The following is a 14,348-nucleotide window of genomic DNA, read 5'->3' as shown; positions in this document are numbered from 1 at the left end:
CAACACATATCATTTCAATATGACACAACAAGTTCAAGAATGAGTTGATTTCTCTCCTGCGCTTTTATCTCTTAATCCTCAGTTGTCCGCCGTCGCCCCTGCTGCTGTCGTGCCTCAGACCACACATGGCCTCCACCAGTGCCGACACTATGCCGACGGCTTCTGTGTGTGTGTGGCTGCGGTCTATCTAATGCGGTTCCATTGCACATAGGAAAGGACCCAGCAACATAATGGGCAACTAATCATTTGGTGCTGGTTTTCATTTGTCTTGTTGCTGGTTGGCTCGTCTCCGCTTCAGAAGACAGCTGGTGTACATGCATGACATATGTCCACAATGAAGCCAAACCCTGCTGTTGTATGCTTCTGGTTCCTTTGAAACTTAAGGTTTTCTTTTGGGACAACTTCGAAACTCAAACGATAATCGCACAGCAAAAGTTTTCGTTCAAAACACCTCTTGATGAAATAATCACAACCAGACAAAACAAAGGACATAGTCCCCCACATATTGTAGTGATTGTCCCTGTACTGAGATGCAACAAAAACCCAGCGTACTTTATTGCTGGGTAAGTGCTTTGCTCTGACAAAAAGACAAAAAATAAATGAAAAACATATAGGCGGCATTGTGTTTGATCTAGACTGAACGATTCGTCTTGTTGGAATGACCGGTTATAGGGACACTGAATACTATTGGCACCTTTTCCACATATTAAAAAGCTAATAATGTACAAAGTTTATGATTTCCTGATATGCCAAATAACCATAATAGTTAGGGATAGTAAAAACGATATATAGAATTGAAATTTCGAGTGATGTAGCTGCAGCTTATAAATAGAATCATATTAGACACTCGAATCTTTAACATTATTGAGTTTCTCTTAATATTTTCGGTCATGCCAAAACCACCCTTTTCTAATAATTTGTAGCTTGTTAAGCACCTCCTCGAAGTTTTGCTGAATTCTAGATAACATCAGATAAAGAGCAAAGGCCTCTTTGGTTTAATTTGCATACCCTTTCTTTTTTCTTTTGCTGCATTAAACTTGAGCTTGAATTTATAAAGAAAATTGTCCAAAAATCTATGTGTTTTTCTGTAATAACCCTAACTCTCCCTCTCTCTCTCTCTCTCTCTCTCTCTCTCTCTCTCTCTGTGGGGACAGACATCATTGATAGAGACAGTGTCTCGAGATGGATATCAGGCGTCAATCTTGGGCCAGCCTTGTCGCTGCATGTGATCTCCATGTCTGTGTGATTTCGTGTATATCCCATCACACTGCAACAAAAGCTACTTACAAAATAAACACCCATATGAAAAAAAAGTGTTATCCATAATCTCTCTCTCTCTCTCTCTCTCTCTCTCTCTCTCTCTCTCTCTCTCTCTCTCTCTCTCTCTCTAGTTATCTCGTCTTAATGTGCTAATTATTTTCTCTTGTGAGAGTTGATTACTATAAATTAAATAGATACAAGAATCCAAGAGATACATGAACTCGAAAAATACGTGAGTTAAGTATATACACGAATCCAAGAGATACACGAACTCGAGAAATACGTGAATTAAGTGGATATACGAATCCAAGAGATACATGAACTCGAGAAATACGTGAATTAAGTAGATACACGAATCTAAAATATACATGAACTGAAGAGACGTATCTCGTTTTTACTCACATTCGTTAATCCATTAACCCACCACAATTAAAACAACAAATTGATAAGCTAGATAAGGTGTACAAAAGGATCTAGAGATAAAATAAATATGAGATTTTATTACAGAATGTTTGATTATGATTATGTAACATATTGCATTTAAGTGCCTCATAATTTAGCAATTGTAGGGTCTCCATTCATTTCGCGAAAAATAAATTATTTGAAAAATATTTTACTAAAAATAATCGTTTGTATTACTTGAAATAATTAGTCAATGAAAAATCTTTTCATTATCGATAACAATCTATGTCTAAACATTTTCGTGGACGATATACAAGAAATCGTTATTAGGAAAACGATTTTCAAATCACTCATTTTCTGCAAAACAAAGGAATGTTAGAGTCAAAACCTCGATTTGCTCACTAATTAACATCTTAATGTTGTAGTGATCCAAATCCCACGATCCATGGTCCTTTCTAATTACTCGACAACCTAATTCTGATAGCTTTCCTGCCCTATTTAACCGTACCCTAGGAGTTCAACTTCTTCATTCTCTATATATAGTATCAACCTCACCAGCCTCTTCTTCCAACTCTTGTCTCTTCTCTTCTCACTTCAACAAACTAAATATATCAACGAAGAATCACGTTCTTCATCACGCACTCTAGCCATGGATTTTAAGGGAGACAACGTTGTCATTTCGAACATCAAGCTCGAGAGGTTGCTCTCCATGAAAGGGGGCAAAGGAGAGAACAGCTATGCTAATAACTCCCAAGCTCAGGTTTGGCTTACTTCGCTCATCTTAGTTATATCCATCTCCTTCTCTCCCGATCATCTAAGCCGTCACGTAACTCCATCTTGTGTCGTAAACCGGATCTCTCTCCATGATTTGAGAAAACAAGATCGATCTAGCTCTCCTCTCTCCTCGACAAAGTCGGAGCTTTTAGCGGCAAAATTTCATTTGGTCCGAGAGCTAGACCGATTTCCTTGTACATCTATTCATCAAATTCTTATTAATGCCTAAAGTACTCATTCAACCTTCAAAAGGAACCAATGTTTTTAATCTCCTGAAAGTTTTCGAGAAAAGAATGAACTCTGAACAAAGGTTTTATTTTCCATGCAGGCCATACATGCTCGTTCCATGCTTCACCTCCTTGAAGAAACCCTAGACAGGGTCCAACTCATGACCTCCCCAGAAGTCCCCTTCGTGGTGGTCGACCTGGGTTGCTCCAGCGGCAACAACACCATCTACATCGTCGACGTCATCATCAAGCACATCACCAAGCGGTTCGAAGCCCTCGGGATCGAGCCGCCTGAGTTCTCGGCCTTCTTCTCCGACCTTCCGAGCAACGACTTCAACACTCTCTTCCAGCTCCTCCCACCCTTGGCCGCCCACGGCTCCGGCAGCATGGAGGAGTGCCTCGCCGCCGACCACCACCGCTCCTACTTCGCCGCCGGAGTTCCCGGGTCTTTCTACCGCCGGCTGTTCCCAGCGAGATCAGTCAACGTGTTCCATTCAGCATTTTCCTTGCACTGGCTCTCTCAGGTAAAGATCTTGTAAATATTCTAACTAAGTTCCATTTAGGTGCGTCTCTGCATTACTTGCTATCTTTTGCGGTGTATTATCACACATGACTAGCGTTAAGCACAAGCTAGGACAATAAAATCACGAAAGGATCCTACGAATTGTTAAATTTAAGCACAAGATTGTTTTGGAAACATCTTAATTAGCAAAGAAATTAAAATGGGAAGTGGATGTTCTAAGCAGTCATTGATGGCTGGCTCTATATAGCTTATGATATCGTTTTCTAGACGGTGAGTAGACTATATGAGCAAAACATGAACTCCTTTTTTCGGCCAAGTATTTGCGACTTTTCTGGTCAAAACTTGAAAAATTGGCGACTTTTCATGTAAAAAAATTGAAAAATTGAACGACCGTCAAAATTATCAGTTTATCACGAGAGATGGTTGGGTAAACGACAAAGGGACTCAAAAGGTCATGATGAGAGCTTGGAAGTCGTCGGCCTTCGAAAAGGATTTCCCACATGGATCGGACCAAAATGCTACCGACCGGGGCCGACGTTGGAAAAGCAGTTTTGGACTTTCAGGCTCAAACTCTGAAACTAAACAGTGGAAAGGCATTTGTTAATTATGCTTTCACTGCCTTGCTATAGTCAGCCTCTGGACCTCTTCATTTTGTTGATAAAAAATGATTTGTGATGCTTTGATCCATAGTTTTGTAGACAGATCTTCGATCGCCCTCCATCATTTTGAATCCCAGCCATTTGAACTGGAATTAGTGAAGTGCAACTTCGAATTGATCGCGAAACGACATGCGGTCATAAGTTTGATCGATAAGTTTCAGACCATTTTGTAGAACTACGTAATGTGTTGGTCAAGTTTTGAACGATGCTCCGGATGAAATGCATTCTATTTGTTTTTGCAAAGAACAAAACAAGATAAACCCTTAATTTTTTTATTTTTTTATTTTTATGACCCGGGAACCGCCGTACAGCCGACAGCCGGCGACGCAAACCCGGGGTGACGCTAGCGCAAGACCCACCACCACGGCGCCACACTTAAGAATCCCTAACGACTACGATAAACCCCTAATTTTCATTTCCATAAAGATTGTAAAGAAATGACTTGATCGTCTACACAGGTGCCGGAGGCAGTGATGGACAAGAGATCGCCAGCATACAACAAAGGGAGGGTGTTCATCCACGGCGCGAGCGAGATCACAGCAAATGCATACAAGAAGCGGTTCCAGGCTGATTTGGCGAGCTTCTTGAGATCAAGATCACCAGAAATGAAGCGGACCGGATCGATGTTCCTCGTCTGTCTGGGCCGGACTTCCGTGGACCCCGCCGACCAAGGCGGGGCCGGCCTCCTCTTCGGGACCCACTTCCAAGACGCTTGGGACGATCTCGTCCAAGAGGTAATCGAAAAACATCGCGTCGACATCCGAACTCGTGCTTTCCTTATGGGCTTGTGTGAACAGTTGGGAGTGCAATGTGCATTGAGTACTACTGCAATAAGGCTATGGTGATTGATTAGGTGTCGCCATGGCGTCATGAGACCGCATGATGAAATGTCAGCGACCATGATTTAGCTCTGTGAATTGTAGGCCATCTGATCTTGATCCGATTGTGGAGCTCTGCTGATCAGAAGGCCTGCAATATCATATCCGAAAGGCCAGTTTTGGCGGGCCACGCCACACCACACCATTGACCCACTATTGGAGACATTGTTACGAAAAAGGAAAAGGATAGAACTTTAGTCAAACGACAACGTGATCATGTGCTGGAACAAGACAAGAAAGTTTCATTTAGTTCAACGGTGATTATTGTCGGTCAGAAGATGCTGCGATGCGAAGGACGAATCGTAAGGAAAATTTTGTTGATAAGGTTGAGTGCAAGGATGCATCGAGTATGATCCTTTTCCTGTCCCCCCGGAAAAAAAGAAGATTTTTGTTGATAAAATTGCATTGTATAAGCCCATAACTAGTGTTCATGTAATAAAACGTCAGTAAATCTTGGGCATATTAAGTTCCATTTACGTATCAAAGTTTGGTAATTGTTTTGCATGCCTTTACTTAGAACTGACCAGTATGGATGTAATTACAGGGCCTCATCAGCAGCGAAAAGCGCGACAGCTTCAACATTCCGGTGTACGCGCCGAGCCTCCAGGACTTCAAGGAAGTAGTCGAAGCCGACGGCTCCTTCGCGATAGACAAGCTCGAGGTGTTCAAAGGGGGGAGCCCTCTAGTGGTGAGCGAGCCGGACGACGCGGCCGAGGTGGGCCGGGCCTTAGCCACCAGCTGCCGGAGCGTGGCCGGGGTCCTAGTCGATGCCCACATTGGTGATCGGCTCAGCGAGAAGCTGTTCCTACAGGTCGAGCGTCGAGCCACGAGCCACGCCAAGGAGCTACTAGAGCAGCTACAGTTCTTTCACATTGTTGCTTCGCTATCCTTTGCTTAGAGAAACAAACAGGGCTCTTGAAAATAGGGGAATTTGGGATTTCTCAGTACTTTTGTCTTTTTCCACTTTTCTGTGCCTCTCTTTTGGGTTAAAGTACTAACATTTTGCGTAGTGAGACTCGGTGAGAGAAGCAGGCAGCTTTCTTTCCTTCATTTTGACATTGTCTGTGTGCTTTTGTGTGATATTGATCCATACTGTAGTTATCTTCACAAATAATATGCGCGTGTTAGTGTCCCTGTGTTCCCTCTAATTCCATGCCAAGTGAATAATGGAACACTGATCTTATTTTGCTTCTTATGTGAATGATTCGTCAGGCCTTTAGTTGCTACCAACATAGCTTAAGTAATGCTTTGGTAAACAGCACAGCACTATTGTCTCATTCTCATTGTGTTAGAACACAAGTCTATAGAAAGTGCTCACTGCAGAGTACCGCGCATCTAGAGTGGGGGTCTCTTGAGGCAGTCATTACATAGGCTGAAAATTCAAATTCTATCACCGAGTGATGTTGCTGCTTCAATCACTTGCATCATGTCCCTCCACTTCTGGTGAAGAATAGATGATGATTTCATCCTTCTCTGGCAATCTGAAGCTGACCCTCTTCTTCGTCTTCTCACTTTGGCTCCGGCCAGAGGAAGAACGAGGAATCTCTCGCGCATCGCCCGACCCGTCCGCCAATTCACCATTGAGTTCCATGAGTAATTTGTCCTCCGAGAAACTTGACTGCCTATTTGAAGACGATTTGATATGGTCGAGCAACGCCGGGTGGACCCTGTTGGAGAAATGCTTGAGCAAGTAGGTTTCGCTATTTGCGGAGCTCTTCTCCGAGACCGGCGACGACAAGAGCCATTCTTCAAGGGTAGTGTACTGCCCATTGGCATTGGGATCATCTGTAATGATTTCTTGCTCATTTTGCTTCTTGAGTGGATGGAAGTTCCTGCTGCTCCTTTTCGTGCTCAATAAGCACTTGTCCTTCATCGAATTAATGACAGAAGTTGCTAAACCCCCGTGTTTTTCTTCCTTATTATAATCACTTGCCTTGCGTAATCTCTCAGGGCTTGATGGTTGCCCAAAGCAACATTGCCCAATTCCCATCTCTTGATCACACAATGGAGAGCAATGCGTCAAATTGTACGTGATACTGTGAGTTTGTGAGCAAGTGATTATCATCTATAGGTTACACTATATAATACGCTTAAGACGGGTTCATCAAGAAGGAAGGATTGAGGAGTATTGGCCTAGTTCTCATCGGTGCGAAAACATGGTTTTTGAGTGAATCACGTAAAACTAATAATTTCCATCTTGGGTTGGTTTCATCTTTGAATTCATTCGTAATTATCGATCCTTTGATCGTTTATGGAGTTTGTCAGCTACTGGAATTGTAAGCACTTCGGGATAACTCATCGAAAGATACATGGAGTTGTGGGGAAGAAGACAAAAGACACTTGGGCTCATCCACCTCTATGCCGGAGAAGACCTGCATCGCAATCTCTGGTGACAAACTCAAAGGTAGGCTGAGCACACAAAGTTATTCCATAGATAGACCCATTTCGGTAACATTGAAGACGAAGGATCGTGCCTTGAGATTACTTCATGAGCACGAGATGCAGATGAGGCCTCAGTTGTCTACTGTCGAGTAGCGTAGCTGCAATTTTGGCCCATTCGATATGACACGTACTACCACTCATTCAGAAGGGAGACCTATATCATGGGATGCTCTTGCTAACACCACCAACACACGCCAAACTGTCGAAAAATTTGAATGACAGCTCGAAAGCTGAGCTCAACAGGAAGAACTGATAGAATGCTGAGTTCGAGCTGAAAAGAAATTGCCAACTTCCATTCTGGACATATTTGTTACATTGTTGGATATTCTGTGCATCAGTAAAATAAGATGACAAAACATCGATAATAGTTCAAACACGCGCTCCTAAGAGAGTCGGGGACAAAACATAAGCTCAGGCATAAGCAAAATCCTACTAGTACCCGCAACCACATATTGACGTTTAAATGCATGGAGAGGCTCACAGCAGCCCAATTTGTTGGCGGTGCCAACTGAAACAGGGACTGGTGAACTGTCATGACTAGAATATTGTATCCTGCAAAATGTGACCACAAATGAAAAAATTTAAGATGTCATTATACCATTCGCAGCTCTATAACAGAGTCCTCTCTTGAAGTCACTCGCTAATATTACACATATCACATCCTAGCTAAAGAAATTTAGCACAACGATTGGTGAACAATCTACGAATCTCTATGGCTAGGGAGATGGTGGAAATGGTTCAGTGCCAGAAACATGTGAAGCAGCATCTTCCTTCGTCATGGCAACATAGTTAGCCGGGGCAGATAGCCTAGCATCCCTTTTTGCATCCTTAGAATTCGACCTGCTACCATTTTGCGGATTCAGAGATAATCGTCTGGTAGGAGTTCCATTGGCACCTCCATTTGCACGAGGGCCTACAACCTTCTTCGTCCCAACTGGTCTTGCGGGGCTTGGTCTTGAACCAAACATTGCCTCTTGTTCTGTGCTCTGCTGCTCATGGAACTTTTTCTGGTCCTATTAATGTACAGATTATAGAGTCAAGAAGATTCAAAATGGAACCAAACCTAGCAAACAAGAGCAGATGAGCAAATACAGAGCTTGTTTTTTATTTAATATTGAAGCCATGTGTAATGGTTTATCAGCTAAAAGTATATGCATGATCAAGCCATCTTATTTAAGGTGTAACTTACTCTCAAGCGCCGCTTCTCCTCCTCTCTTTCATGCCTCAGCATGGTATATTCATCAAGCATGGCGAGGAGAGGAACCCCGTCATATGTGAATGACATGCCATGATCTTCCTCCCATGCTCTAGTTTTTGCAACCAAGGAATCAACCAAAGCTGCACATAGACAATCATCTCAGTATCTGGTTGAAGTGTCTTAAGTTTCTATTGTTCATGGGGTCTGACAGGCATCACTCTTAAATCTCCCCTTATGACACCACAAACTTCAGTCGTGTACAATGTCAAATTTAAGTACAGAGGAATCAGTATATTAACTTCATTTTTATGAGGCCAAAATCTAGAAACCCCTCAGTGAAATTTGTCGCAATCAACAGCATCGCTACTCAATTCACAATGATCAAGGAACAAGAGAAGCAGCCGTCATCCTTATTGGGGCAGAGCCAGGGGATTCAGCCAATCGGTTCAGTGGAATAATTATACAGTGTATTCTCAATGAGTTGGAAATTTTATGAAGTTTTGACTACATAATTTGTATGTAATTGTGCCATACAACAAGAAAGATGTTATAAGCGTGTAAAATATTACAGGTAATCATATATCAAACATAAAATAAGTATAACTGCATTGGTAGTATTCTCTTGTAGGAGTAAATCAGAAAGAATGGAGTTCTTTGTTACGGGAATCAGGGTCAAATGGGTCATCTCGTAAAAAATTTTGAGGTGATATCTTTTTTGCTTAGAGAAAAACTGAATATAGTTAAAGAATGCATGAACTTCAGTGGGGTCAATTGCCCCCACAGATGAGCACGACCCACCATCCCGGACATCCTAGACCCTCCTTGATTTGGGTAAAAGAGAAAAAGCAGAGATCTAAGAATCAGCAAGAAAATCTTGACTAGACTTAAATCTAACATGCATTCTCTAACATATAGACGTGCACTTTAGAGAAAATCTTACTATCCCCATGATTGTTGTCCAAAGTAGTCATCATGCTGCTTTAAATAAATAGTACCGGGTATTTTGTTGACAAGGATCCGGGCTTTTTCAGCACGCTTGAGATTTATGTGTGCACCTCTGCTAGCATTGTACCTGTTATCATCCTGCTCACGAAGGCAATTTTGTGAGTGGAGGAATCATGTAACGAAAGCATGGTGCAGATATCTGAAACCACTCTCAGTCAATATTCTCCTCTTTGTTATAACTTACGACAGAAGGACAATTAAAATCCACCCAGGACACCGATTAGATACAATGAGATTCGCTCTCAATGAAATATAAATTCCTATACTGGGGTGCACCCCACAGACATTATAGTTTTTTGAATAGCTAAGAGAAACATTAGAAAGCTAGACAATCAGATGCAATGACAGTCTAAATGATTCAGTTGAATAGCTTTTGTTTATAGCAACACAAATTAATGACTTTTCATGCAATGAGTTTGGCCATTGATCTTATCCGAGCAACTACTAGAGATTTTAGAAGGGTGTCTTATCACTGGAAAACTCAAGCATGCACATGCCGTGGATAGGTAGAGAGAGAGTACCCGGTTATAGTCTTCGAGCCAACTCTCCTCTTCACAGGCTGACATCCATTTCTCAACCTTGTCCAATATTTCTTTCCTGCTGAGAGCTTCTTCCCGTGCTTTTACAATTTGATTGTCCAAGTCTGTTATTAATTCGGCAGGCTCAACTTTCCCGGACTCTATGAGCGCCATAATTTTTTCTCTAGCGGCCTCAGGATCTACTTCCACGTGTGCACGAGCAAATATTTCTTCAAGCTCAGCTTGTTTCTTAAATGCAATTTCCTGCATCCTGCTAGCTTTAAGCTGATCAAGCCTTTCGACTTCCACCTCGGCCTTAGTCACAGGAATGAGTAATTTTAGTGTGAGTGAGCTAAGACCCATCAAATACTCTAAAGTGAAGATTATATGTATATGGGAATAAATTGAAATTTCATATACCTGCTCAATCAGATCCATAGCAAGAGCACCAGGGGCAGTTACTTCATCAACAGAAGCTGAGATGTTGCAGGTCACATGGTCAAACAGTTGACGCTCTTCTTCGGAAGTGTCCATCAGATTCCATAGATCTATTAACTGGGTGGCTAATTCTTGAAGCTGCACAGAGCATAGGCATATTTAAGACTTTGAATTCAATTTATTGGACAAGACAGCACACATGGAATCTCGTCAAAACAACAGAAGGAATGACAAGGCACGCTACAAAACTATTAAGTAATATCCAACACGCATGCATTCATTCTATAGAAGATTGATGTAGGCACATCCTAGATGCATAGAATGTATCGAGAAATAATACTTGAGTTAGAGATGCTATAGACTTTTCATTGACAATGACTACACATTAACATTGAGGAGAACCATAGAGATTTACTAACAAATGTCTAGTTCCTCTTGCAGCTTTTCCACGACCATCAGGGGTATCAGAAGTCTACCTGTAAACTGACGATAAATGAAGTTCACCCCAAAAATAATAACCTCCCTTGAGAAGAAATAATATGCCATACATTTTTCCACCACAGTGTGATATTGAGGCGAAGTTTCTTTTTTTTTATTTTATCACCAAAAGTTCAATTTTCCTAATCGACTGGCTGCATACTGTCAAATGACAATGCTCAATAGTCCAACAATCAAACATGAAGAGAAGTTTAAAAAATACCGCATTGAAAGAAAGGTACATAGTTACCTTATGCAGCCTCTGCTTCTTATCTTCTTTAAGAGCTAATACTGTCTTAGCCAGCCTAGATAGTGTCTCGTTGCTAATGCTTTTGGATTGTGCACTGGCGGAGTCATTTAAGCTTGGGTGAACTTCTGTAATTGAACTGAAGAAATCGATCCCCAGGACCGAACATAGATCATGCACAGTGCTCACAAATTCAACTACTTTGCGCAACCTATCACTCTGCATCATATAACAGATAAAACCCATCAACTTGATGCGACGAGGGGAAAGAGAAACTACGGTTGAGCAATATCTATATTAAAGAATATCTATGAACTACCTCGCTGGAACCGAGCTCTTACCTTCTCCTTTTGAAGTTCTTGGAGTTGGGCTTGATACTCATTCAGCTTCTTCAGTGATAGATCAGCCTCATCAACTTCAGGAGCTGGCTCAGTGACGCTCGAGTTTCCAGCAATTTCACCACATATCCTCTGAATCTGAGACTGCACATCAGAGAATTCCTTAAGTCTTTCCTCTTTCTGTTTCCAAAGCTGCTCCAGTGCTGGTGCAATTGATGCAAGTTGTTCCTTGATTGTTCCTGAAGCTTTATCAGGCTGCAATACCAACCAAACAACGTAAGGGATTTCAAAAATGCAGGTAACACCACAAAATAATCGCGTGAATCAACAGGAAATAACAGCATATTAGAGCTTTTAGTGTTACTGCTTTTCTTAACCAGCTTAAGAAGGATACAGCCATGCTACTCACAATTCCGACCACGCTTTTCTCTCCAAGAGCTGATAGAAGACTGGAGAGTTCAAGCTTGGCATCTGAAAGAGTCTGAAGAAGTTGGGCCCTCGACTTGTCAGCCTGGTCAACATTTCTCTTGTACACATCTAAACATTCCTGCTCTATTTGAAGAAGCAACTTATCCCGCTCCTCATCGCCTTCGCCAACTTCGTCCCATATTTCCTAAAGCAATTCAGCATGTGAGTCTGAGCTTCTTCTTACCAAAGAACAAGTACCCGATAGGCAATGAGGAATCGAAACCAACAAGGCGCATCTGCGAAAGTAGAGTACCTGCAGCTTCTGCAACAATGAACCGCAAGTAATTTCCCCGAGAAGAGGGTCCCGACCACTCGCCACCGCCATTCACGTTACTCCCACAATCTAGCTGCGCCACATAGATGGTTAACAAATCTCAACTTTAAAGAAATACGGGTTCCATTTTTCAGGGAAAAAACATTCATCAGAACGACACACGCAATCTCCACTAAAGGCATGATATGAGCACCATAACAACCACGACTCAAGCAAGAATTAAGATTGCTTTTCCCTTTCCATTCCCTTTTTTTTTTATAGCAGAACCATAAGAAGTATGGAGAAATCAGATTATAGCTTTCCGTTTTCTTATTTCCCAGCCACATCCAACTGAAACCCATCTCCTTCTCCTCCTCCCCCTCCTCCTCCAAATTTTACCAGCAAATCACAGACCATGTCAGCCGCACTTCACTCGCTCACATTTATCTTGTAACCCACGCGACGATCAAACTAAAACATGAACATCAATCTCTCCCTCCATATCAAACACCGACTTCCACTCCAGCAGTAACTAAGCTAAACCCTCACTCCGACCAGCTAGCAAAGAGCGAGCAATCCGAGACCACTAGCGCCACATTTCACCCGACAAGGCAAAAGCAAACGACATCACAGTCACTTGGATCTCGCCCGTCGTTTGAAAATCAGCACGGAACACGAAAACAGACACGGTCACGAGCACGACGAGCTGCATTTGCAGCACGCGAGCCAAAACAGAGAGGGGTTCCGCGAAGCGGAGGGGAATGCCTTACCCAGATCGTCCTCGGAGCTGCGAAACCTGCGAGCTTCGTGGCTTCAGATCTGAAGCGCTTCTTCTGCTGCTCACGGCGTCACACTACTGCGAGAGAGGCTCTAGAGAGAGAGAGAGAGAGAGAGAGTCACTGTTGATGGAGAGAGAGCGAAGGAAGCAAACAAAGGACAGAGAGCAAGAGACTTAGGGAGATGGAGAGAGAGTGTGTGTTGTGGGGCCCTTTTATATATGTGATGGTCTATGTTCTCGTCGCTTTATCAACAACTACTCTTTTCTCTTTAATATAACGAGTCTTGCCAAAATATATATATCGGAAAACGCCACAAAAAAATCTCAAATTATGATCGTTTCGACTTATTTTACTCTAAGCTTGTACCCGTGTAAAATTGTTAGATGAATTTTCAGTAAAAACGGCATCGTTTTTATTTCAATTAAGTCACGTATGAGTCATGTCAACACCGTTTACAGTATGCCTTTCATATTGGCATTTTCTTTACGATTTACATTAACAGAATTTTGGCGGAGAGTAAATATGTCAGATAAATAGAAATTTCGGGTTTTTTAGTGATGCAGAAAAAAGTTTAAGGCAAACATGTAACGGCAATCAGCATAGTTTAGGAATTTTTATTTTTTTTTTTTGGCTTTTTAACCAATGTTCTATGTAGCAAGAAACGAACAGGTAATCTTATTACTATGACCGCGGCTCGCGGGTTAATTACGGACATTGACACGACACCGCCGCGCGTGGGGGGGAGGGAGAGAATTGACCGGTCTGTCCCTCCGCTTTGACCGGGAGCGTCGATGGTTTGACTTGACCGACCTGGTCCCCCGCTCCTCCTCTCCGCTTTTTCTTCTCCCATTTTTTTTTCCCTTTTTCTTTTCCTTTTCCAAGAAAAAGCATTCGTGTTTTTCCATTAAATTAATAATTTAAGAGCAATTCTGTAGCGGGAGCGCATCAATATCGTGCCATGTCTATTGTCTTCTATCCAACTTAAGAAATTTAAGCGCGCTTTACAGCATGGGGGCAAGCATTTGAATAGCACGCGCACTCCCTAATCTTCTAATTTGGTCTTCGTGCTGCAATAAGAAGTGTTGCGATGGCATTTGAATGACGGGCCGTATGGAGAATTGCGAAAATTAGTCACGAGTTAACCGTTGTCACTTCGATTAAAACTGGGTATATGTCACCTCCGTTCTCGAGCTCTTAAAGAAGCTGTAAAAATAGAATCGATTGCCTGTTAGCCAGTTGATTCGGGGTATCTACTAATGGTTTAGCCTTTTTAACCCAAAAAACAATGAATACAATCGAAGACTGATTGGTGCAAAATATTCGATTAGAGAAGGGAGAAAGGTAAAAAAGTGCAATACGATAGTTAGGAGATGAGATATATAAATCTTACAAAAATAATATGTCTATATCTGCTAAACTTATACCGAATAGCAAGTCGCGAGGCGCCGCAACTTCTCCCAAC

At 42.1% G+C, this 14,348-nt stretch overlaps 2 protein-coding genes across 3 annotated transcripts; one reads left to right on the top strand and one right to left on the bottom strand.

Annotated features, from left to right (window-relative positions):
* The first annotated feature begins 2,203 nt into the window (after positions 1 to 2,203).
* Positions 2,204 to 5,855, top strand: LOC115674923 (indole-3-acetate O-methyltransferase 1). Its single transcript, XM_030597446.2, has 4 exons — positions 2,204 to 2,422; positions 2,765 to 3,187; positions 4,304 to 4,579; positions 5,268 to 5,855. The coding sequence occupies exons 1-4, from the start codon at positions 2,312 to 2,314 to the stop codon at positions 5,619 to 5,621; spliced, it is 1,164 nt and encodes a 387-aa protein (XP_030453306.1). The 5' UTR covers positions 2,204 to 2,311; the 3' UTR covers positions 5,622 to 5,855.
* Positions 5,856 to 7,727: 1,872 nt separating this feature from the next.
* On the bottom strand, positions 7,728 to 13,045 carry LOC115675066 (65-kDa microtubule-associated protein 1-like). Of its 2 annotated transcripts, XM_030597672.2 has the most exons (10): positions 12,878 to 13,045; positions 12,108 to 12,201; positions 11,796 to 11,999; positions 11,390 to 11,641; positions 11,052 to 11,267; positions 10,307 to 10,462; positions 9,890 to 10,201; positions 9,359 to 9,446; positions 8,355 to 8,503; positions 7,728 to 8,178 (listed from the first exon to the last, which is right to left on the bottom strand). In XM_030597672.2, the coding sequence occupies exons 2-10, from the start codon at positions 12,177 to 12,179 to the stop codon at positions 7,882 to 7,884; spliced, it is 1,746 nt and encodes a 581-aa protein (XP_030453532.1). In that variant the 5' UTR covers positions 12,180 to 12,201; positions 12,878 to 13,045; the 3' UTR covers positions 7,728 to 7,881. The 2 variants fall into 2 exon arrangements, with proteins under 2 accessions (XP_030453532.1, XP_030453531.1); XM_030597671.2 differs by having other exon boundaries at positions 9,890 to 10,462.
* Positions 13,046 to 14,348: the final 1,303 nt, after the last annotated feature.

The sequence above is a fragment of the Syzygium oleosum genome, unplaced genomic scaffold (assembly GCF_021117445.2).
Source record: "Syzygium oleosum isolate NSW1041296 unplaced genomic scaffold, Sole_v2.1 Sole_v2.13, whole genome shotgun sequence".
Lineage (NCBI taxonomy): Eukaryota > Viridiplantae > Streptophyta > Magnoliopsida > Myrtales > Myrtaceae > Syzygium > Syzygium oleosum.
The sequence above is the reverse complement of the archived record's forward strand: the minus strand, read 5'-3'. Positions and strand labels throughout refer to the sequence as shown.